Raw genomic sequence first — 26,747 nt, 5'->3', positions numbered from 1 at the left:
AAAATCTCTATCCCATCCACACACTACTCCTTTCCCCTGCCGAGTGAGTCACGCCTACCCCGAAAGGGAAATGGCTTAATGGTGTAATAATAAAATAATAATGACCAAAATAGTCGAATTTGCAACGAAAGAAAGGAATTGTCCTAAAAAAAGTTCATTATAATAACAACAAAATTATTAACAAAATAATTAAATTTTCTACCAATGAGACAATTTTTAATTAGTATTATTAATTATCAACAAAATAGTTTAATTTTCTACCAATGCCATTAATTCTTATTCCAAAAAGACAAGTTTTCAAACAATACATGAATGTTTAACCAAATAATTAATTAATTATTTACTAATTAAATAATATATTTAAAATAATCCTTTAACCAAATAAATAAATTTATAACTAAAAATGGAAGTTAAATGTTCAGTTAAACACATTAAATTTCAAACAAACAAATAAACAAATTTTCAAAGAAATAGTTAACAAACAAAGATTAATTTTAACCAAGTAGTTCAACTTTAAACCCAGTTGTCAAAATTTGGATAAAAAGCAGATGAATTCTTAATGAAGAATTTAATATTTGAATGTTGAATTAGAAACAATGGATTTTCAGCAAGAAATGACATAGTTAAATTTGCCGTTAAGAGAATTATTTTGCTACCAATAAAATAAATTTTCCAAAAAATATTTGAATCTTCAAACAATTATAGGAATTTTTTAAGGATAAATAATTTATCAAAAAAAAATTAAATTTTTGGTTAAATAGTTGAATTTTCAACTAAAATATTAGTAGCAAATTTAACTATTCGGTTGAAAATGTATGCATTTTGTTGAAAAATCGTCTTTTTTAGTTCAATTCATCTGTTTTTTTATTTTATTTTTTAAATATTTTTTCTTGGTTAAAATATTTCAGAATTCATCTTTCTGGTTGAAAAATTCACTTTTTTGTTGAATATTCATTTTTTTTAGCTAAAATTAAATTTTGCTGCTTAAAATATAACAATTGAAATTTACAACCTTATCAAATTAAAATGTGTAGCTAGTGATAAAAAATATGACTCCAGACGAACGCGTCAGCGAATCTTTGATGCAAAAAAAGTTTCAGTAAGAACTTTCTAATCAACTTAGGAACGTGCTTTCTTCTGGATCCATGGCCAATCGAGTTATACCACTTATATTCACAAGGAAGTGAATAATTATTATTTATCTTGAGTAATCTAAGAAACTGATTTTTAATTTTTAATTTAAAAATCCATTCAAATTAAAATTGAAAAAGAGCATTTAAATTACGGTTCTGGCCAAATTTGAAATAGCTACAAAATCCCAATTTCGAAATTCCTTGACTTACTCTGATTTTTCCTTGCCCAATTTTTTATTTTCCCTGAACGTTCTAAACTCTTCTTCTGGGCGCAAAAACAACCTTGCGCATAGAAGATCAATAATGTTCATAAAATTTCCAACTAAAGAATACGAGATTTCAACAAAATAAGTTAATATTCAACTAAAAAAAAATATAAATTTTAAATAAAAAATGGAATAGTTATATGTCGATTTAAAACATTAATTTTCAAATAAAAAATAAATCATTTTTGACAAAATAGTTGAATTTTGAATCAAAGCAATATATTTTTAAATTAAAATGATGAATGTGCACCCATACAAAATTAATTATTACCAAATAGTTGAATTTTGAACCCAAAGATTGGTTTTCTATCAAAACACGAATTTTCAACAAAAAGCATTAATTTTTAATCAAAGAGTAAAATTACTCAAATAAAAAGATCAATTTTGAACCATAAATTAAATATTTAAATTTTCAGTTTAAAAAGTTAGTTTTCAACCAAATAGTTTAATCTTAAAGACCAAAGATGATCTTTCTACCCAGAAAGATAATTTTTCCAAAAAATAGACAAATATTCAACGAAGAAAACTGAATTTTTAACTAAAAATAGAAAGAACGAATTTTCAATGAAATCCTATGATTTTCAATTTTTCAAAGAAATAATTCAATTTTCAATCAAGAAAATTAAACTTTTGTCAAAAAAGATCATATTTCTACAAAAAATCAAATAGTAGTTAAATTTTCAAATAAAGAAATACATTTTTAACTAAAATAATAAATCTTTAAGAAAAAAATTAGTTTTTAACGAAAGAGTTGAATTTTCAACCCAAAAGATGATCTTTCTACAAAAAGACAAATTTCAACAATAAAAAAACAGATGAATTTTCAACTAAGAAAGATAAATTTTTAACTAAAAATAAAATATTAAATTTTTTAGTAAGAAAAGAACGAATTTTCAACCAAGAAGATTAAATCATTATCAAAAAAGAAAAGATTTAAAAAATGGAATAATTAAATTAGGAATTAAAAAAATAAACGTTTGGCTTAAATAATAATTCTTCAAGAAAAAAATTCATTTTTAACCAAACAGTTAAATTTTCAACCAAAAAGATGATCTTTCTACCAACAAAAGAGAAATTTAAAAAAAAATGATAAATTTCCAACTAAAAATAGAATTGTTAGTTATTTAGGCAGAAAAGAACGATTTTTCACTCAAAACGAAAAATTTTCAATTTTTCAACGAATAATATAGAAATAAAATAGTTATAATAATTGCCAATAAAAAAGTAATTTTCAAACAGTAAAAAAACACATGAATTTTAAACCAAAAAAATCACTTTTTTACAAAAAAAAGAGATTAATTTTGAAGAAAAAAAAAAAAAAGAATTTTTAACCAAAAACACGAATTTGCCACCAAGAAGATTAATTCCAACCACAAAGAATAAATTTTTAACTAAATAAACAAATATTTACCCAAATACTTGAGTTTTCAAATAGAATTTTTTTTTTTAAAACTAAAATGATGAATCTTCAAATAATAAAATTAATTTTTAAACAAATAATTATATTTTCAAGCGAAGAAATCAATTTCTAACCAAGAAGGTGAATTGGTGAACAATAAAATTAATTTCTGCCACAAAGAACAAAATTTTAACTAAATAGTTGCATTTTCAGCGGAAGAAAATAACTTTTCAACCAAACTTAGAATAAAATAAAGTCCCATATTGTAACAGTTTCGGGGGTTGCCTTGTTTTGGCCTAGTTACTAAAAGGGTACCCTCGAAACGTAAACAGTCTGGAGCGTCCGAACCGTTTCGAAGTGTAATGCATAATATTTCGCAATAGACTCGACAGAGTACTCGCGTACTGCGGCCCTTCAGAGGCGACTATCACAACCGCCTCTCGTCCTGACCGCCCCCCTCCCCATCCGAGAAACTGCGTAGACCAGCTGTTCTAGGAATTACAATTTCGGATCGTCTTCTATCAGACCTGCAGTGTAGTCAAAGTTATAGTTAAAAAATTGATTTAAAATCAAAAACAGTTGAATTCTGCCATACAGACGGATTTTCATCAAAATAGTTGAATTTTCAACCAAAACAGATAAATTTTTAACCGAACAGTTGCAATTTTCAACCAATAAAAATGCAATTTCTACCCAGGTATTATAATTTTTAAAAGAAAAAGACGAATTTTCAACTAATCAGTTTAATTTTCAACAACAACAAAGAAATACTTTTTAAGAAAATTGTTGAATTTCCAACAAAATAATCATTCTATTGCATTTTCATAATCTACCACCCATTATAAAAAGAAGTACTAACTTAGAAGTAGTAACTTTCAGCCTAATCTACTTTGTAAGGAAAATTTCCAGATAACAGAACGATAGACTAAACCGGGCGTTTTTTTTTTTAATTGATAAGAAACGTACTGGTCATATTTCTCTATTTTTGTGACATTCTTAATTCTGATAATTCAGGATTTAGTCAGGATTAGTTTTCTAAGATTATAGTTGGCTAAGCAAATCTTGTAGCTAATCCTGATCATTTGATTATGGAGAGAAGTCCATTTTGATAAGAACAATTTTTTTGCTAAAGTATGTTAAAATGTGTATTTTTTGTTCCATTAATTTATTAGCGAGAGAGTAAGCAATTTTAGAAGTGTTTTTAAACATGAAAATATTTTTTTCATGTTTTTGAAAATAATTTTTTGAAAAAGTCATCGGTCATTTTTCAGAATCTGCATTAGAGATCCGATTACGATAAAAATGATTATTCTAAAGTTTTTGATATCACTGAATTTTAATTTCGTAGAAAAATGATAAATTTACGTTAGCTAATCCAATATGGCGAATTATAAATATGAAAATTGTCTTAATTTTATGAAAACGGGTATCCTAAAATTTGTAGGATCGTTCAATCAAAATATAGTAATGAAATTTAGAAAAATTCTTTATTTTTGTCAAGTGTTCCGAGTTTTCAATTCTAAATGTTCTAAATTGTTGAAAATTTTTTTTTATCTGAATCATAAAAGATCTAAAATTCTTAACAAACAAATGTAAAAAAAAATAAACAAAAAAACATCAAACAAAAATAAAAAAAATTGCTCCAGAGATATGAATATGCTGAATGAGAATACAAAAATTTTTATTTAAAAAAATGATTTCGTGCAAAGAAAATCAAAATGGTTGATCACGATTTCAAAGTATGCCATTTTTTTGTTACAAATACGAAAACATATATTTTTTGCGTATAAATAATGATAATCGCAAGAAATATTGATATTAAACTCCAAAAAAATTATTACTGCGTGAAAATTATAACTGTATTGTAAATAATATTTTGAATATATTTCTTCAAACATTCCTCTTAAAAAATGATATTTATGAAAAAACAATTCTTTTAACATTATGTTTATTTGATTTTTTAAATAATTTTCGATTCAATTAACCTATTTTGCAAAATGAAAAGTGTTAAATTTTTAAGATTTACAATTCAAAATTCTACAATTTTCAAGAGTTACAATGAAAAATTCTTAAATTTTAAAACTACAAAATTTAAAATTGATCAATTTTCAAAATTTATTTTTTATCTGTTTATAATTATGAACTCTCTTTTGGGAAAGTTTAATTTTGAAGATTTATAATTTTGAAAATTCTCCCATTTAAACAAATTGCAATTTTAAATTCTTTATTCTTTAAGATTTACAATTAAAGATTTTTAACTTTTTTTTACTATGTATATTGAAAAATTCTTCAATTTTGAATACTTTGTAGGAATTACATTTTAAAGGTTTAAAGTTGCAAAATATTCAATTGTGAAGAATTTTGATTGAAATTTATTCAATTTTAAAGAAGTATAAACAAAAGTGTTTAAATCTTGTCCAGAGTTTTCATCTTTAAAACTAACCAAGGGATTTCAAAATATTGCAATGAATTTTAGTTAATCTCTTTCGTAGAAAATTTAACTGCTCCCTAAAAAAAATCTTAATAATTTTAAAAAAATCTACTTTTGGGTTAAACTTTGAACTCTTGTTGAAAATTATGTTTGTTTTTAAGATTAATAATTTTAGTTTCAAATTCATTTCTGGTTGAAAATTGATCTATTTTGTGAATAATTTGTTTCTTTGGTTGAGAATTAACTTTTATAACTTATTAAGCTAAGTAACTATTATATTTATAAATTATTCCATCTTTGGTAGAAAATTGATATTTCTAATTGTAAATTGATGTTTTCTAGTTCGAAATTCGTCTTCTGAGTTGAAAATTCAACTATTTGCTTACAAATTTTATTTTTTGATTAAAGATGAATCATTTTAGTCGAAAGTTGATTTCTTTTTTTGTTTGTTATTTAACCAATTTTGTTGAAAATTCGTTTTTTCACTAAAAATGCAGTTCTTCCATTATTGTTAGAAAATTGTTATTTTTTCAGTAGAAAATTCAATTATTTTTTTAAAAACTCGTCCTTTTTTAGTCATAAATTAAATTACTTTAGTAGCAAGTAAATAGTTTTATGTTGTAAATTCAACTTTCCTTTTCTTAAATTCGTCTTTACGGGTGGAAAACTCAGCATTTTACATGAGCTTATTTTTTATTGATTGAAAAATCTTTCTGGAAAATTCAACTCTTTTGTTGAAACGTCATATTTTTTATTTTAATTTAACAGTTTTTTATTGAAAATTATAATATTTTTTACTGGAAATATCAATTATTACACTTTTTGCTGAGAATTCTTTTTTTTTTAATCAAAGATTTATTAGTATGGTTGGAAATTTATCAATTTTGTAGAAAATTCCTTCTGTCTTGATTGAAAATTAATTACTTTAATTAAAAATATAATAATACAATTTTACATAAATAAATCTTAAATTTGTTTAGTTTTATTATGCACACAAATGTGATATTATTTGCCACTGTCCTTCGACTGAAACGCAATTCTTAATTATTTGAAAAAGACTCTTAATTATGAATAAATAGATAATCAGCTTCCTAAGATCTGTAGAAAAATAGTAAAATAATTATAATATTACGTGAATATCAACTTGCATCATGAAATAAAAATTAACGGTAAAAAAAACTGATAGCGAAATGATTACGAGATCTGGAAGATTCTGTAAAACGAATCGTAAAAAAATGATAATTTTTGACCACGGTATAATATCTACTTTGTCATTTTATTTTACAAGAATTGATATTGCCATCTGTCATAAACAATTAACGTGGTAATGCTTCCTCATCTGATAACGTTAGGCAATAAGCCAATACGATTTACTTTATTATCATCCAGAAATATTTTTCAAATTAAAACAATTAAAAAAGAAGTACTAACTTTTCCATGACAAAAAAATTCATTTTTCCAGGCAGCTTTTTTTACAGTGAGCAAAGTTGAATTTTTAACTAAATTGTTAAACTGTCAAGCTACAAAGATCAATTTTCAACAAAAAGATAAATTCTCAAACAAAACGTCGAATTTTGAACCAAAAAGATGATTCTCAACGAAACGATCCTAGTTTTAATGAACAAAGAGAAAATTTAAATCGAAATATTAGTTTTCTACCATAAAGACGAATTTTTAACTAAAAAATAACAATTTACAGCCAAAACTGAAAAAATTACATTTTTAGATTAAAAGTTAATTTTGAATAAACAAAAATTTTTTTAACGGAAAAGTTTTTATTTACAAGCAACGAGATGATCTTTCAAACAAAAAGAAATACATTTTAAATCAAGCGGTTCAAATTTTACATTTTAAGTGCAAAAAACTAATTTTTGTAATGAAAAATGAGTTTTTAACAAAGTAGTTAAGCTTTTAACCAACGAAATAAATAACAAAGGAGTTTAATTTCCAACTAAGAAAACTGAAGTTTTAAAAAACCTCAAATAAAAAAAATGTCGACCAAATAGTTGAATTTCAAAAATAAATCAATTTCAACCAAAAATAAAAGTGGAGCGAAGGAGAAAGATCTTTTTTTTCAGGAAAAAATTTTAATTTTAAATTTCCAGTTAAAAATTCAATTTTTTCAACAAAACCGGAATGAATTTTCAAGAAAATTGTAAAAAATTTCAACCAAACAGATGAATTTTCAACTAAAATGATAGAATATTCAACTGTATTGCGTAAATTACCAGGTAAAAAAGAAAGAGGATTCATTTTTTACCAAAAAATAAGAACTTAAGAAAATAAATAAATCCAGTAATATGAAGCTACTTTTATGAATGCAAAAAGATTTTTATTTAATTTTATATTAAAAGTTTTTTAAAACAGACACTATCTAGAAAAAATTACCTCGCTTCCGAAAAAATGCCCCCTTCAAAAAGAAAAATTCCCTTACATTTCCAGGGGTTTTCATGTAAAACAATAATTCAAAGACTTTTCCAGGTTTTCCAGGTAAAAAAATCAAGGACTTTTCCAGGTTTTTTGGGTAAAAAGAAATTCAAGGACTTTTCCAGGTTTTTCTAGATAAGGAGAAAAATTCAAGTACTTTTGTAGGTTTTTCCAATTGGAAAAAATTCAAGGACTTTTCCAGGGGTTTCCAGGTGGAAGAAAAGTTCAAGGACTTTTTCCGATTTTCCAAATAGAAAATAATACCAGGACTTTTCCATGTTTTTCCAAGTAAAAAAAAGTTCAAGGACTCTTCCCGGTTTTTCCAGATAAAGAAAAAACTTCAAGGATTTTTTAAAGGTTTTTCCAGGTAGAAAAAAAATTCAAGGAATTTTCCCGGGTTTACTAGGTGCAAAAAAATGCAAGGACTTTTATCGGGTTTACAAGTAGAAAATAATGCAACGACTTTTCCAGGTAGAAACAAAATTCAAGTACTTTTCTAGGTTTTTCAGGTGAAAAATCAAGGAATTTTCCAGGTTTTTCAAGATAAAAAAATTCAAGGATTTGTTTTAGGGTTTTCCGGAAATAAAACTAATTCAATAACTTTTCCAGCTAGAAAAAACATTCAAGAACTTTTCCAGGTTTTTCCAGGTGGAACACAAATCTATGAAAACGTTACTTACTAGGGTTTTCCGTTAAACAGCAGTTTTCCAGGTTTTCCAGGTAAAAAAATTCAAAGACGATATTGTTTAGGTAGAAAAAAAAATTCAAGGAGTTTTCCAGGTATTTCCAGATCGTGAAAAAAAATCAAAGACTTTTTTTAGGGTTTTCCAGGTTAAAAAACAAATTCAAGGACTTTTCCAGGTTTTTGCAATTAGAAACAAAATTCAAGGACCCTTCCAGATTTTCAAAGATTTTAAGTAGGCTGGACACCATGATTAGCAACATCAAAGTGGAAAATTTTTTTAAAATGTATCACCTTTGCAAGTAAGTTAAAAAATCCAATTCAAGGTGATTTGAAACTCTGAATAACTTTCTTCTAAGAATGTGATTTGTGAGGTGGTACTTTTATAAATGTCCCTAAAATTATTTTCCAATCACGTAGTGAATTGCAATGTATTTATTCTCTCTTGTCTCGTTTAAAGTTGAATAACCTGCATACAGTAAAATTGTTACAATGTCATGACCTTATTTACAACTAAATTTCCTGAAGTATTTATTTTTTCATACAAAGACAAACCATTTTTTTGGTCTATTAACAAAAACTTAGGCAAAAAATATCATGCAATTTAAATAAATTCAGAATTTGAGTAAAATTTAGGTGCTAATAATAGCAATCTTATTTCAGACTTCACAGTCCAAAATGCTCTCATTATTTTAAATAAAATTAACGTAGGGGCTGAATTCAATAGAAAATGCTTTGAATTCCTAAGTGCAATTTTCAATAAAAAAAGATCAATTTTCAACCAAAAAGTTAAATCTCCATGCTTAAAGGTAGCAAGTCATAGAAAAAATTCGACTTCTAAGCCCGAAAAAATAAATTTAAAAAAAGTTAATTTTTAACAAGGGAAAATGAATTTTCAATCAATCAGTTGCAACCAAACAGTTGAATTCTCTACAAACAAATTTTTAATCCAGAAACAAAAATTCAATCAAATTGCTGAACTTTTAAGACAAAATCCGAATTTCCTAAAAAAACATTAAATTTCCAACTCTAAAATATGAACTATCAACAACGAACTTTATTTATTTTAATCGTTAAAATTTCTAACAAAAATGTGGATTTTCAACCAAGAAGATTATTTTTTTTACCAAGAAGACGACTTTTAAACAAAAATGATCAATTTTCAAACAAAACTTTACGAATTTCGGTTAAAAAAATTAATTAAAAAAAGCGCGAATTTTTTTTTATCAAAAGAAATGAATTCTAATCCAATAATATAATAGTAGAATTTTGTAATTTAAAAAAAAAATAAGTTTCTATCAAAAATGAATCCTCAATCTAAAAGCATGCATTTTCGACAAAATAGTAGAATTTTCCAAATCACAAAAGTTGATTAATAACCAAAAAAATGAAATTTCAACCAAGAAAGATATTTCAGTCGAGAAACAAAAACTCAGTCAAATTATTAAATCTTCAAGCCAGAAAGATGGATCTTATACAAAACAGTTGAAATTTCAAACTGAAAATATGAATAAATTTTGAAATAAATAGTTGAAATATCTAACAAAATACATACAGTTTTAACTAAAAACATTATTTTTTTATCAAAAAGCTGAATTTCCAACCAAATAATTGAATTTTCAATAAAAAATGGAACAGTTCAAATTTTAGTTGTAAAAAAATGAATTTTCAATAAATAAAAACGAATTTTCAACCAAAAAAAGATGAATCCTCAAAGAAAAATTTTTGTTCAAAATGAATTTTCAGCCAGGAAGACAAACTTAATCTTTTTTTTTTTATGAAAAATACGAATTTCTAATAAAATAAATTAATTTCCAACTAAAAAAAAATTCATTTTCAACTAAAAATGGAATACTTCAAGTTTCAGTTCAAAAAATAAAATAAAATTGTCAACCAAAAGAATTGACTTTCAAGCAAAAAAATAACTTTTGTAACAACATTTTTTTTTTAATTTAACTGAAGGAATTTTTCGTCCAAAAAGAAGAACGGTCAACAAAATAGTGTGAAAATAATAGTTGAATTTTCGACCAAAAGATGACTTTTTAACAAAATTCTCAACAAAATAATTATATTTTCAAACAAAAAAGATTACTTTTATAAAAAGAGGTGGAACCAGGGTATTTTTTCATGAAACAGGGGAAAATGGGGAATAATTAAACATTTATTTTTACATGCAGAAACAAAGAAACAATTTGTTCAATAAAAAATTTTCATAAGATTAAGATAGTGCACGTAATCAAGAATTCTTTCTCTTTAAAGGAATAATTAATAGGAATAATTAATACTTTGATTTTATATGAGTTTATTTGTGTTGCGAAATATACATTTTTTTATTTTGTTTATTTCGTACACTATGTATTTACAAATAATTTATTCACATGCTTAAATATCATACAAATAAATTTGTGTATTATAGCTATATTATAGCTGTAACAAAAAATTTAATTTTTATTCTAAAAATTAATTATTAAGGTTTTACAGATGTAAAACAATCAATTGTAATTCAAATATTCATTTGGAAAATATGGTATATTTAAAGGGAAAAAGGAAATTTGAAAAAGGGCAAAAAGGAGAATAAGGGAAACAATTCATATTTTCTTTAAAATATTTTCTACTATTGGAATACTAAATTAAACGTGTATTTAGCCTTTACGCAAAGCCAGCAAAGTTACTGGAATGCTGTTCCAGCATTCAAATGTGAATCTAAAATTATATGAAAGTAGCAATATAACAAGTCTGAAAATATTGTGTCTTGAAATAGCCACATAAATACCTAAGATACATTTTATCACGAAAAAATTATACAAAGGGAACAAAATTATCTATAATTTCCATGTGCAATACAAATAATGTACAAAACAAATAAAAATTATAAATAATTTTTTCAACTGCAGCTAATTTGTTTTTCTGGGATTGAGAGACCAAGGTTTCAGAACTGCGTTTCAAGTTTTCATATCTGCCGTTTAGTTTTTTGATTAGCATGATTAGAACTTTTCATACAGCTTCTAAATTTAAGAAAAAAATACGAAACTGCAATACAATCATCTATGAGTTTAATACAATTATGAGAAATTTAATATAAACTACTTTAGAGTTTCGTTCATTTTTCTGAAATTTAGTATTTGCTATAACAAAAATTAATTTTTGTTTAAGTAGTATAGCTACGATGCTACGACGCCACTTGCCGGCCGACATTAAAATGTTAATCTAGCAGGAATCTGCATTACTGGCCGTCGGCAATTTTAGGTACTGGTATCTTAAGATAGAAAATAACATTGCACGGTCGATAAGTGGAGTCATAGCGAGATAGCTACACTACTCAGGGATTTCCATAAACTACGTTAACACTTTCGGGAGACAGAAACTTAATCTTTTTGTTTAAAAAATTATATTTTTAGTTAAAAATGCAACTCTTTAGTTGAATATTCTTGAATCTTATTAAAAATTCGTTTTTTGGTAGTAACCTAATCTTTTTGTTTTAAAATTCATCTTTTTCTGTTAAAAATTCAACTATTTGGTTGAAAATTCTTGATTATTATTAAAAATTCGTACTTTTTGTAGTAAACTAATATTTATGTTAAAAATCTTTTGTTTTTAATAGAAAATACAACTTTTTGATTGAGAATTCTTGAATTTTATTCAGAATTCTTTTTCTTTTTTAGTTGAAAATTTAACTTTTTGATTGAAAATTCTTGAACTTTGCGAAAAATTCGTTTGTATCGGTATAGAATTAATCTTTGTGTTTAAAAATTTATATTTTTTGCACAAAATTTAAAAACTACGTTTTAAAGTTAAACTACTTTCTTAAAAAATAGAACTTATTTTTCCTTTTCTTTCTTTCTTCAAAATTCAACATTTTGATTAAGAGTTTTTGAATTTTATTGAAAATTCGTCTAAATTAATCTTCATGTTAAAAAAATTCATCTTTTTAGTTCAAAATTTCACTTTCTCGTTGAAAATTCTTGAATTTTGTTAAAAATTCGTTTTTTCGGTAGAAAATTAATGTTTTTGTTTAAAAATTCATCTGTTTGGTTAAAAATGTAACAACTAGGTTTTAAGGTTGAACTACTTTCTTAGAAATGCATTTTTTGGTTAACGAATCTAAATTGAAGTTAAAAATTCGTCTCCTTGGTTGGAAATTGAACTGTTTTGGTGAAATGACTCTTCTTTTGTTGAAAAATTACATTCATAATTGAAAATTTACCTATTACATTTTTAGTCGAAAATTGTTCTTTTCTAAGAACAATTCAACTTTTTGGTTGAGTTTTTTTATTTTATTCAGAAGTCTTTTTTTTAGTATAAAAATTATTATTTAACAAAAATTAAAGGATTTTCAAGAGAATATTTCAATTTTCAACATAACTGATGAATTGTTAGCTAAAATGGTAAATCATCAACTGTAATAGTAGTTGTATTTCAAAATAAAAAGATGAGTTTTGTACTAAACGAATAAATCTTTAACTGAAATAATTGAATTTGAACAACAACAATTAATTTTTATTTAAAAAAAATTGCCAACCAAAAATTGAATGATTACACTTTTATTCAAAAAATGAACTCTCAACCAAAAGGATGAATTTTTAAATAAAATTATAGAATCTTCAAATGGAATACTTAAATTTTTAACCAAAATGGATTTTTTAACAAAACGCGTGAATTTTCAACAAAACAGTTAAATTTTCAATTAAAAAAGATAAATCATCATCCAAATTCTTGAATTTTAAATTGAAAAGATCAATTTTTAATCAATAATTTGATAGTTTAATTTTCAGTTGCAGAAATTAATTATCAACCAAACTGGTAAATCTTTAACTGGAATAGAGTGAATTGTATACCTAGCAAAAACATCAATTTTTAGTTATAAAGATTAATTTTCCACAAATATGGACGAATTTTCCATAAAATGCAAAAATTTCGATCGAATAGTTTCATTTTTAAATAAAAATATCAATTTTTAACTAAATAGTTGAATTTTCTTCCAAAAAAATATATAAATTTTCAACCAGAAATAGAATACTTGAATTTTCTGTTTCAAATATAATTCTCAATAAAAAACATTAACTTATTTTTATCAAAGTAGCTAATTTTTCTATTGGAATAGCTAAAGTTTTAGTTATAAAAATAATTTTCAACAAATAAGTTACATTTTCAAAAAGAGATGAATTTTGAATTAAAATAATGATTCTTCAAACAAAAAACTTAATTTTTAACAAAAGAGTTTAACTTTTAACCGCAAGTAGTTGCATTTTTAACTAAAAGAAGATACATTCGCAATGAACAATATAATAAAAATTTACTTCAAGTTGATTTAATTTGGAAAAGGGAATTTTTAAATTATGACGAATTCTGACTTGAAGTAGACATTTTTAAACTCCTTTCTTCTAAGCCCTTCTTATTTTATTCTTATTCTTTTATTTTGTTCTTATTTTAAGCCCTTCTTTCTTTTATTATTCTTTTTAAAAACTGCTCTGCGACTTTAGATAAGAAGAAACCACTAAAATTTAACAAATTCAAATGAAATTAAAATTAGATTTTAAATCCGACTTTACGTCCAATAATCAAGTTAATGTGCAGAATTCTTGAAAATAAAATCAAGAATCTAACGATCAAATTTGTACCATCACCATAAAATGTTCCCATTGAAATTTGACAAAAGTTTAAAAAATTTCCTAAAAAAGAAAAAAAAAATTTTTTTGGACAAAAATAAAAAAGGAAAGAAAAAGGATAAGGCAGCCAATCATTGTCCTTCCTTCTCTCGCTTTTTAATTTATTTTTTTCGCCTTTTTATTTTTATTATTAACAAATCACAATAAAAAAACATTTGTAAGCCATATTCGCCAACTTTTCGGTACTCATACAGCACCCTTATCAAGGTAAGAAGAATTTGAGCAGGAAGGGAACAGCAACGAAACCATACATTTTCGTTGCTGTTCCTACCTGCTCAAATTTTTCTTAGCTTCATAATGATGCTGTAGGAGTACCGAAACGTTGGAAAATATTATTTACAAATGTTTTTTTATTTTGATTTGATAATAATAATGACGAAAAAAATAAAAAATGTGAAGGTAGGCGATTCGTTTAGTTGTATTCTCATTTTTCTTTCTTTTTTTTTTATTTTTGATTAAAAAAATAATTTTTTACTTTTCTATGTTAGGAGAATTTTTATCTTTTTTCAAATTGCAATAGGAACCTTTTATGGTGGTTTTATTTTGAAGAAATAACTTTCAAATTTACCAAAATTATTAAAATAATGAAAACTTGAATTTTAGTGCGGTCAGAAGTAAATTCCCGGTTTTTAATTAAATCCCGAGTATTACGCGAGTTGATTAATCGAATCACCTAAGATTCGGTAATCGGTCGAAATGCAACTCGCTTGTCGCGGTACCAGTAAATGTCAGAAATGTCCCTGGCAACGGTCTCCTGTTCTGTGTGCCATAACCATAAAGAACTTTCACTTAAATTCGATGTCGATGAAAATGCCAGTATGTTACAAGCATGTATATATAACACAGATAAGAACGCCTGTCTCTTTATATCTATGAATAGTTAGTGTAGGTCGTTGTCCGACGACACACCTTCTACCCACACTTTTTCATTTTTTACTTCAAGATTTTTTTTACAGGAAGTGTCCACATTGTTTATTAAAATTCCGAGCAACAAAAGTCGCTCAGGTGCGATACTACTTCAGACGTTAAAGGTGAAGCAATACCACTTTTTTTTGGATATAATTTGCCTACTTCAAAAGAAAGTCTTGTAACTGCCTATTTGTCTCGACCACATTTGGCAATGACGGCTATCGTTTTTTGCAGCCTTATATTTTCGTTTTAAATTATGCAAGTCTTTATTCCATTCTTGTGACAGATTTTTATTTAATTTTTAAGAGCTTTAGGAGTTTTATTAAATATTATAAAATTGAATTAAATATGGAAAGGTTTACATTTTTAAGATTTTAAGCCGAAAAAGGTTGAATTTGCAACCAAAAAGTAATTGTTTTCTACAAAAAGAGATAAATATTAAACAAAAAAGTTTAGTTTATAAGTTAAAAAGTCGAATTCTTTAAAAACACAATTGAATTTTCAACAAGAAAACAATAAATTTAGAGAAAAAAGTTAGTTTTCACCCAAGGCGATGCATTTTCAAACAAAAAAAAAAACGAATTTTCTACAAAAAAAAGTTAAATTGTCAACAGAAAAATATGAGTTAAAGGTTCAACCAAAGAGATAAATTCTCAACTATAATAGCTAAATTTTTAATTTAAAAAATAAATTTCCAATTACAAAAAAAAAAAGAAAATTGACAAGTATGTTACATTTGAAACCAAAGCGATAAATTTTGAACTAAAATTATGAATCTATCAACCAAAATAATTAATTTTTAATGCAACAGTTCAGATATCAACCAAGTAGTTTAATTTTCAACGAAAAAATATGCATTTTCAAGAAAAAAGTTCATTTTCTACCAAATAGTTAGATTTTCTCATAAATACATTAATTTGCAAAGAAAAAGTTAATTTTCAAATAAAAAGAATAAATTTTCTACTAAGAATGGAGCAGTTAAATTTTCAGTTAAAACAGTATTTTTCAACCAGCAAATATGAATTTTCAAATAAAAAGGACAAATTTTCAAAGAAAAGCAATTCATTCTGAGCGAAAATTTCATTACTTTACATTTCAACCCAAAAAGACTTATTTTTAATCAAAAAATGTTGAATTCCACTAAAAAGACCAAATTAAAAAAAAAAAAGATTTTTCAGTCAAAATAGAAAAAAGTGGGTACCAAATTGTTGACTATTCAACCAAAAAAACGAATTTTCAACAAAACAGTTGAATTTTTAAATAAAAAAGAAGAATTTTTATCCAACAATGTAATAGTTAGATTATACAGGCTCTAATTTTTAAAAATGTGGGCTTATCGAAAAATTCGGCTAAAATAGTTTTAAAATATATTTGGTATCTAGTGACAATTTTTGGATCTATGAAAAAAATAATTTTTTCTATTTTCTGAAATTTTTGAAAAATATATAACTTTTCTAATTTTCATAAAAATTAAAAATTTTATTTGGATAATTTGCAAGTCTTTTACCCATCTATAAGAAACTTTGACAAAAATTAATCAAATTTCAACAACAAAAATTTCAAAATTTTGAAAATGCACTCAATTTTTAAATTTTGGTTCGAAATATCTGATTAACGAACTTAGCCTTTATTTTGGGGATCTTCAGAAGTGTATCAAATGCGGAGTATATTGGACAAATGCTTCAAAAGTTAGCGTGGCTACAACATTTAGGTAACAGACAGACACCGATGAAATTTTATGGTTTTCGGATTCTCAGGAATGAGAATGTAAAAATATTTTTCCTGAAAATAGTTAAGTTTACCACTAAAGAGATGAATTCTCAACTAAAATAATAAACTTTTAACTCGAATATTTAAATTTTCAGTTAACAAAATGTATTTTTGTCAACCAAATCGATTAATTTTCCACTAAAATAATCAAACTTTAACCGAATAAATTAATATTCAACAAAGAAGTTCAATTTTCGTTTGATTTTCAACTAAACAATATTTTAAAAAGTTACTAGAACAGATAAATTTTCAACAAAATAAATGAATTTTCAACCAAATAGTTGAATTTTGAACTAAAAAATAACAATTTGGAACCAAAAATGAAATAGTTCAATTTTCAATAAAAAATTATTTTTGAACCAAAAGAAAATAGATTTTCAACAAAATACATAAATTTTCAACAACAACAAAATTCAATTAAGGTGATGAATCTTCAACCAAAAAATTAATTTTTAACGAAGTAATTAAAATTTGAACCAAGTAGTTAAATTTTCAACCAAAAGAAATTAACTCCCAACGAAAAATGTAGTACTTGATATTTCAGTGCAAAAAGATTTGAATTTCTAATAGAAACTGTTCAATTCAACTAAAAAAATCAATTTTCATCGAAGAAATTAAATTTTCAACCAAACGATTTTTCATTCAAGAGAGACAAATATCTCTACCTAATTGTTGAATATTCAAGCAAAAAAAAACGCATTTTCAACAAAACAGTTTAATTTTCAAATGAAAAAAAAAATTAAACAAACAAATTTTAAATGAAGTTATGAATTTTCAACTGGAATAGTTCAATTTTCAGTTTAAAAAATTAATTTACAACAAAAAAGATGTTTTCAACAAACGATTTATTATTTCAAACAAAGAGATGACTTTTCTATTGAAATTATGAATCTTTATAAAAAAAAAATAATTTTTAACAAAGGAGTTTAACATTTAACCGAGTAGCTGAATAATTAAATTTCGAACGAAATAGTACAACTTTTGAACGAAAGAAATCATTTTCCAACCAAAAATTTATACTATAATAGTAGAGTCTCCAAATAAAATGAATGAACTCTCAACCAAAAATAGTTGAATTTTCTAAGTTGGTTCTATTAATTCTTGAATAAACTAAATAGATTTTTCATTTTCAATTTTACGCATTTTAACAAAAAAAGAAAAGGAGGAAAAAGGGAAAGTTTCTTGAAAACAGACGAAAAAAGAGAAATTCTTTAAAAAGGGTGAAATAAGGGATTAAAAAATATATATTTTTGTTCGAAATTCAGTCTAAAATGGAAAATATGCTGAATTGTAACTTTATGGTCCTCAGAAAAAACAGACATTAAATGGAAGCGAGATTTGCGTAATACCTTTCACAATTTCATCTTACTACATAAGAGTTTACGGTCGATTTTCGTTTTACGATTAAATTCTCTCTGAAATACCACGTCAAAATAAGGCTCATAATATTTTTAAATTTAGTTTTACAAATTAAAAATAAAAGGTAGAGAAAAATTTTCTGATTATAAAAAAGGAGAGTGATTGTTAAAAACATTTAGCGCATAATACAGATTTTATCTGATATTTCAGAAGCTTTTCGATATCAGAAAAGAGATTATGTGAAGGATTGAGATTTTTATCACGAAAGTGGCAATTCAGAAGTAAAAAGTTCTATTATCAGAGAGAATACAGAGAAAATCAGAATTTTTATAGTTATCATTTTACAGTGAATCCCCGTTTCTTATAAATACCCAACATAATAAGTTTTATTTAAAAAAGTTTTTTATCCAATTACCTATTTTTAATTAACTTAATTTTAGAAGAATATCATCAATTTTAGTAATAAATACAGTATTAGGAATACTTTAAACAATGGTTAAGAATACATAATATTATTTTCATTTTTTTAAAATAAAAATAGGGGATAAAAATTAGAACAAACATATGTGAATATTATTCTGACACGTTTAAAAGGAAGTTATTTTTAACGACACATTCTCTAATTTGCAAAAAATTGTATCATCTTTCGTAGAAATTATCCGTAGTTAACAAATTCCATGCAAAAATAATATTAAAAATTAAAATCGAAAATTGCATCAGTTATAAAAAAATTATTTCCTTTAAAACTAATGTTTAAAACACCTCCAGAAATATCGTAAATTACATTATTAACTTTATAGTTTTATTTCGCACAAAATGTTTAAAAAATCAAAGTAATTACTTAAGCTAAAAAATTCTTCGAAAACAATAAAATTATGTAAAATATATGGCAAATATTATCCTAAAACAATTAACGGAATTGTCAGTTATTTTCTTTTTGGAAAAAAATTTTTTTATTTAAAACCTAAATTAGTAACAATATCATTTAAATTACTCCATAATAAATAAATGATTAAATAGTGAGCGATTCAAAAATGAAATTTAAAAAGATTCTCTAAAGTCAATAAAATTATTTATAATTTGTCCAAAAGAAAAAAAAAGCGAAAAATATTTATAACAAAAAACATGTGGACAAAACTCAAATCGAAATTGTTAAATATTTTATTTAAATAACTACACAATAAATAAAAAAATATTGATCAGTTTTGAAAATTCTTTCTTTATAAATTTTCCTCAACAAATTTCATAAAATTATAAAAATGATTTTCTATTTCAAAACTCGATTTAAAATTAAAATAAAAAAGTTATCTAAGGCCAATAAAATTGTGTATAGCTTGTTCAAAAGAAAAAAACTATGTATAAAAAAATACACATGGACACTATTTTTATAAATAAATTGTTCGAAAATTATAACAAATGATCCAAATAATTTTTATTTTAAAACTAGAGTCTAAATTATTATTAATTTCATATAAATTACTCCGTAATAAATTAAAAAATGAATAAGACATGAAAGATTCAAAAGTAAAATTGAAAAAATTTCTCTAAAGTCAATAAAATTGTTTATAAATTGTCCAAAAGAATAAATACAAGGCTTAAAAATACTAAATTAAAGAAAATGTGATTATTTCATAACTCGAGTATAAATGATTATAATTTAATTTAAATAAATATTTAGTTAAAGAGAAAAATTCGAGTGCAAAAAATGTTTGAAAGGAATAACAAAGAACATGGACACTATTTTTCTGAGACAATTGTTCGAAAACGATAACAAATTTGAAGAAAAAAAATTTATTTCAAAACCTTAAGTCTAGATTGTTACTCATTTAATTTAAATTACTAAATTATTATTTACATTGATTTAAATTGAATGAAATAATAAGAGAAAGATTCAAAATACAAAATAATTCTTCCAAATCAATACATTTTTGAAAAGAAAAAAATTTCGAAACAAAAAATTGCCACAAATAATTGTATAAAACATTTGGATACAATTTTCATGCAAAAATTTCTCGAAAATAATAATAAATTTCTAATGGCACTAAAATGAATTTGTTCAAAGGCAATAAATGTCTTAAAAATAACAAATTGAAAAAAAACTTTTTTAATTATAACTTGAGTTTAAATGATTATTAATCTAATTTAAATTACTAATTTATAATCGAAGGAAATTAAAATTGAAAGATTTCAGCAAAACTAATTCTTTAAAGAGAATAACAAAAACATATGGACACTATTTTGCTGCCAAAATAGTAAAAAAATTATTCAATGAGGACATAGCAAAAAACATATGGTCTAAATTATTAACGATTTTATTTAAATTGCTTCATTGTTAATTATTTTGATATAAATTTTCATATAAATTAAATAAAACCTGACACAATTTTCATGAAAAATTGCACGAAAATGATAACAAATTTATAATAACTCTAAAATAAATTTGTTAAAAAACAATACGAATTTTAAAAATAAAAAATTAAACGAAAATTATTTTAAATTTTGAGTTTATATTGTCAATAATTTAATTTAAATTACTCCACAATAAATAACAAAAATCAAAATATTGATCAGTTCTCAAAAATCGTTCTATCCCAAGGAAATGCGAGGAAAAAGAATTGTTTAACGGGAACAATAAAAACACAAGGACAATATTTTCTTGACAAAATTGTTTAAAAAAATTGTTTAATAATAATTTATTACAAAACTCGCGTCTAAATTAAAAATAATTTCATTTATTTCTCAAAAATATTTCTATTTATTGCAAAAAAATGAAAAGTGAACGATTCAAAAGTAAAATTTTAAAAAAATCATCTAAAGCCAATAAAATTGTTTATAAATTGTCCAAACGAATAAAAGTGAGAAATAATGTATACTTTATAGGAATAAAAAGTCAAAGATTCAAAAGTAAAATTAAAATAATATTCTTTAAATTGAAATAAAATTGCTCATAAATTCTCCAAAAGAGAGAAACGTGAAAAAATGTTTAAAAGGAATAAGAAAAAACATATGGACACTATTTTTCTGAAGGAATTGCTCGAAAATAATTCGAAAATTCAAAAAATAATTTTTTCTTTTGAAACCTCGAGTCTTAATTATTAATTATTTGACTGAAATTGTTAATTAATTGGATTTAAATTAAAATAAATAAAACTTAATCGATTCAAAATTCAGATTCGACATATTTCTTTAAAGTCAATACAATTTTTCATAACTTTTTAAAAAGAAAAAAAGGCGAAAAATAATTATATAAAAGATTTGGAAAAAATTTTCAAGGAAAAATTGCTCGAAAATACACCGAAATAATGATTCTAAAATTAATTTCCTCAAAAACAATAAAAGTGACAGATTCAAAAATCACATTCGAAAGAAAACCTTTAAGGTGAAAAGAAAGTTTAAAGCCTTTAAAAAAGTTAAAAAACTTTTCACGTTCAAAAAAAAAAAAGAAAATGCGAAAACAATAACAGAAAAACATATGGACACAATCATCCTCGAACAATTAGAGTAAAATGAACTATTTACGAAATGTTTTCTTATTCAGAATTAAAAATCGCCTCGCCGGAAATCCCTAATCGCTTTAACTCTATCAAATTCTGAGTTGTCACGGCCTTTTTCCGGTAGTTCCAAACCACTCTCCAAATATCAATAAATTTGACCTAAGAGAGGTGGAAAACTGGCTAGACTGGAAGTATTTAGTTACTCACCACACATGTTTCTGCTATCACTTGTTCACACTGAATTAAAAAATCACTTGATAAAAATTTCACGTATCACATGCAAGGCGACTTGCGGCGTTCTGAGTTGAAAGATACCATTTACTCGCTTTTTATGCGACGCTAGTCCTTTCGCACGTATGGATCCATTGACATCGAAACGTCGTCTGCTTCACGTCTAACCTCAATGTTGAAAACAAACACTATTTTCAACAAAAATGAGACAGATATCCAATTGTGTAAATTAAACCTGATTAAAAAAAGACTTCATAGCCAGAAATAAGGAGAGAAGTCTATTAATTAATTTAATATTATGGACAAAATAGGCCTTTTTTGTCGTTATTTTGACACGTGTGGTATTAATCAAGAGGCGGGAATTTTAAGTGGACGAGTGAGACTCTTATTTTGTTTACACTTTTGGACAAAAGAACTTTTGAAAAGTCGTAAGATTGAGAGATCAACTTACTTTTTTTCTGTTTCTTACCATTTTTTATGTCTTAAGTCTATTTTTTAGAGAAAACTGAGAAACTGCGTTTTGCCACGTGCCACTTTCCCGAACAGGTCCGCACTCAGTCGAAGGCATCCGAAATAAGGCAGCGCGAAATTTAAATGATCATGTTACCATAGGGAAATATTCCAAATTATTTATTGATGAAATAAAGTTCATAATAATGATTCAAACTCAAAATCAGGATTAAATTTAAAATTTCCTCTAATACGAATAAAAAGTTGGATTTTAATATTCCCGAATATTAAAATTCCTTCGGAAATTCCTGATATGTAATTACCCACATTACAACAATTTTTTAATGTAAGCAATAAGAAAATTTTTTCAATCATAAATAAATAATAAAATTAAAATAATAAACAGTGACTAAAACAAAAATGTGTTTATCAAATAAAAGTAAAAAAACAACTCTCTTTGTCGTGACGATTAAAACAAATGTATATTAAGATTTGGTTACGTTTTTGAAAACATTAATGAAACGCTGTTAAATAGATTTTAAAAATATAGGCAGTTGCAAATATTTTCAAGAGCTTCTACCGATTATGTAATATTTAAAAAGATTTCAAAAAATTGTATCCAACTCCAAAACCGAAAAAAAAAATATAAAAAACGAAAAAAAATTTAATTATTGCATTGTAAAAACTTACCTACTTTCTTAAATTTACAACTCAAATATCCGCTAGTTGATTCGGAAAAAATAATCAATCACAGAAATTTTCCGAAAAATAAAAATTCCCGAAAGAAAATAAAACTTCAGAAAATCTTTATTTCCGAAATGATGAAATTCCCTAAAATTGTAAAAAGAATAATCTGGAAGATTTTAAGGCATTTATTTTAATTTTGCAAAATTTATTCAAAGTTTTAGCAAAAATTCTAATCATCTTAAAAGATATTCAGAACTTTAAAAGAACACTTTTTTTAAGTAATTATAAAAATATAAAATATAAATAATAAAACATGAACGATTCTTTTGACAAAAAAAATTAATATATATTTTTTTTTGAGGATTCAACAAAGCGGCAATTTACTATTATCAGAAATTTGACATTTTGGAAATTTACTTTATTCAGTGCCATTTTCACGATTTAAATTGAAAAAATTTTAATAACAAACCTTTAAAAATGAATTATTCTGAAATACAAATTTAAATTAGGTCATTTTAAATGTGAAAAATTAAAAACTTTCTACAATGGAACGTTAAAAATTAAACAAGTTTTAATTACCAAGAATTGTCGCATTAAAACTTTATTTGACAAAAAAACCTTTAAAATTACAATCATTTTAAGAAAATTGAAATAGATTAAAAAATAAAAATTATCAAATTGTTAATTATGCTTTTTAAAATTTCAATTTCAATTTTAATTTGTTGTGTAAAATAACACACATATTAACTTTTCAATTTCAAATTGTCTCATTTTTTAACACTTTATTTAAAATTATTGTTTATTCCTTAAATTCTCTATATATTTTAAAATTATATTTGTTTAATAACCGGAATGTTTCAAGCTATTATATTGAAACTTAAAAAAATAATACAAAAAGAAAAAAATTACATTCCCGACACTAAAATTCAAGAAAATAAAAAAATATGCTGAAAAAAAATTCTCGAAATTTAAAATATAAAATTAAAAATTTGAAATTATCCTAATAAAATTTTCAACAGAATATTAAGGAATTGTGAAATTTCCGAATCTAAACAATTAAAAATTGTTTTTTAATGAATAAGGTTTATTTATTAAAAATAAATTTATTGAAATATTTTGATCAAAGAAAAATTTGTGTTTAATGTCTTTTTTCAATTATTTTTATTTCAAATTCAAAGAATAATTTTAGTAAAATGAATCAAAAGATAAATTCAATATCATTTTTCGTTCTCAAAAAATTCCCGGTCCAACGAAAACAACGAGTTCAATATTTAATTATCAAATAATAATAATAATAATAATAATAATAATAATAATATAAGCCTGTGACAACATTTCATCACAGAAATGTTTTTAAATAATAATAACTTACCTTTTTGTCTGAATTTTAAAATAGAATTTCCGCCTGATGATTCTTCGTTCCGTTTTTCTCGCAGTCAAAGATCTTGTTTTGAAAATACTTGAAACCACAAATAATTCAAAATAAAAAATTTCATAATTAACATGAAAAAAATTCCCGTAAGTTTAAACCAAAAATGATTCGAAATTCCCGGGGTTTTCCCGGTCAATTTCAAATTTTACGCGGTCAATTTAAAAAAGTTTAAAGGATTTGAGTGTTTTTAAACGATTTCAAGAGATTTCTAAACATTTTACAAGATTTGAAAGATTTCTTGTTTCGAGCAGAGGATTTTGACAATAAAATTCTAAGTCTAGTTTTAAGTTTTTGATCAGATAACTTTTGATCATAAAAATGATGATTCTGAATTTGAACAGAATTGTTTTTTAAATTCCCTTTTAAATCAGAATTAAAATTCTTTTCTAAAAAAAAAGTAACATTCTATGTCAACAATTTTCTGTTCTATGTAAAAGTATAATTCTTGAAAGAAACTTCAGCCTGACCTAAAATAAAAATTGTAATTCTTAAGGAAAATTCCTGTTCTGAAATAAACCTAAAATGAAAATTATAATTCATCACAAGTTTTCAGAGATTTAATTATTATATTTAATTTAGAAATCTTGGACAAATTATAATTCAAGATTTACTGAAATATCTTATCAGCATCGAGTAATTAAATAAATTAATAAATCCAAAAAAACCAAATTAATCATTTCTTGTATTTGTTTATAAATTTCTTCATATAGTTAAAATTCAGTCCATAATTAATACATTAATATTATGAACGAAAGATATTTTCCAGGTGAGGAGAAAAAATGTAAGCACAGACGAGATAAAGATAAAAATACAATTTTAAATGCTTCAAATTCCGAACATTTCAAGTAAAAAAATGTTTTTTTCAACCAAATAGTTGAATTTTCAACTAAAAATTTTAATTTTTAACAAAAAATGGAATAGGTAAATTTACAGTTAAAAAAAATTAATTTTCAAATAAAAATCAAAACGAATTTTAAACATAAAACTTAAATTTTCAACCAAAGTGATGAATTTTCCAGTGGAAGTCTAATTTTAAACCAAAAATATGCAATTTCAATTTGAACGATGAATTTTTAACTGGAATGACATTTTTAATCTTGAAGATTAATTTTCTACTAGAAAGACGCATTTTTAACAAAATACATGAACTTGCAACTAAAAATGCTGTAATATCCAATTGGATTAATTACATTTTCAACAAAAAAAATGTATTTTAGATTGAAAAAGAATTGTTTCTTTTTTTAATAGTTCAATTTCAACTAAAAGTATGAACTTTGAATAAAAATGATAAATCTTAAACCAAAAAAATTTATTTTTTAGCAAAAGTTTAATTTTCTACCAAATACTTAAACTTTAATTTAAAAATGTGAATTTTCAACCAAGAAGATTAATTTTCAACTAAAAAATACGAATTTTCAACAAAAATAAATGAATAAGTAAATAACCTGCAACTGGAATAGTTCAATTTTCAGTTAAAATAAAATTAATTTTCAAAATAAAAAAAGAATTTTCAACATAAAGTTTCATGCAGCGATAAATTTTCAATTAAAATGATGAATCTTAAACAAACAAACAAATTCATTTGAACGAAAGTGTTTAATTCTCAACAAAATAGTTGAATTTTACAAAAAGATTACATTTTCAATCCAAGTAGAAAAATTTTTCTTTAAAGAATTTATTTTCCACACAAAAAAAACGAACTTTCAACAAAATAGTAAAATTTGCAACTGCAATTCTTGAACGTTCTGTTTCAAAAGAAATTCATCTTCAACAAAATTGTAGAAATTCAACCAAACAAATTAATTTGTAATGAAAATGATAAATCTTGAACCAAAAGAATTGCAAACGAATCAAATTTCAGGTAAAAATAGAAAAGTTAAATTTTCCGTTAAAAAAATTAATTTCCAACCGCAAGAAAGAATGAATGTTCTACAAAATATTTCAATCCTGTAATATAAAGATAGTTGTAAAAACAAAAAAAGGTTATTTAAATTTTATATTAGGAATCTCAAACAAATTAAAACAAATTAAAAAAATTAAAATTAAATTATTTTATAAACTTAAGCTAGAAACATAAAAAATGGACAAATTTTTTCCGAACTTCTGAATATAATTGTAAATTAAATGAATTTTTCATTAGATTTTTTAGAAAATCCTGAAAAATTAAAAACATTTCCTTAAGATCTTCCTCATTTTTTTTGTTGAAATTTTGGAAATCTTTTTGAATATCCTCTCAAAATAATTTAGTAAAATGAAAATTCATTTTTAATTTTCTAGGAATCTTAAGAAAATGTTTTTATTCTGTGGAAACCTTCACAATAATACTTAAAAAGCTTCTAAATTTTTTGATTGACAACTTCTAAAATCTACATTTTGTTTTAATTTAGGCTGTGGCTATTAACGCCGAAATT

General features: G+C 24.0%; 1 protein-coding gene across 6 annotated transcripts in view; it reads right to left on the bottom strand.

The window, feature by feature from the left end:
- LOC117177926 (glutamine--fructose-6-phosphate aminotransferase [isomerizing] 2) overlaps positions 1-21,904 on the bottom strand; it is a 114,512-nt gene extending 92,608 nt beyond the window's left edge. For all 6 annotated transcript variants that reach the window (XM_033369039.1, XM_033369042.1, XM_033369043.1 and 3 more), the window contains exon 1: positions 21,744-21,904. In XM_033369039.1, the coding sequence (XP_033224930.1) occupies positions 21,744-21,750 (7 nt within the window). In that variant the 5' untranslated portion in view covers positions 21,751-21,904. The remainder of the gene's footprint in view (positions 1-21,743) is intronic.
- Between the last annotated feature and the right edge of the window lie 4,843 nt (positions 21,905-26,747).

The sequence above is a fragment of the Belonocnema kinseyi genome, chromosome 8 (assembly GCF_010883055.1).
Source record: "Belonocnema kinseyi isolate 2016_QV_RU_SX_M_011 chromosome 8, B_treatae_v1, whole genome shotgun sequence".
Classification (NCBI taxonomy): domain Eukaryota; kingdom Metazoa; phylum Arthropoda; class Insecta; order Hymenoptera; family Cynipidae; genus Belonocnema; species Belonocnema kinseyi.
The sequence above is the reverse complement of the archived record's forward strand: the minus strand, read 5'-3'. Positions and strand labels throughout refer to the sequence as shown.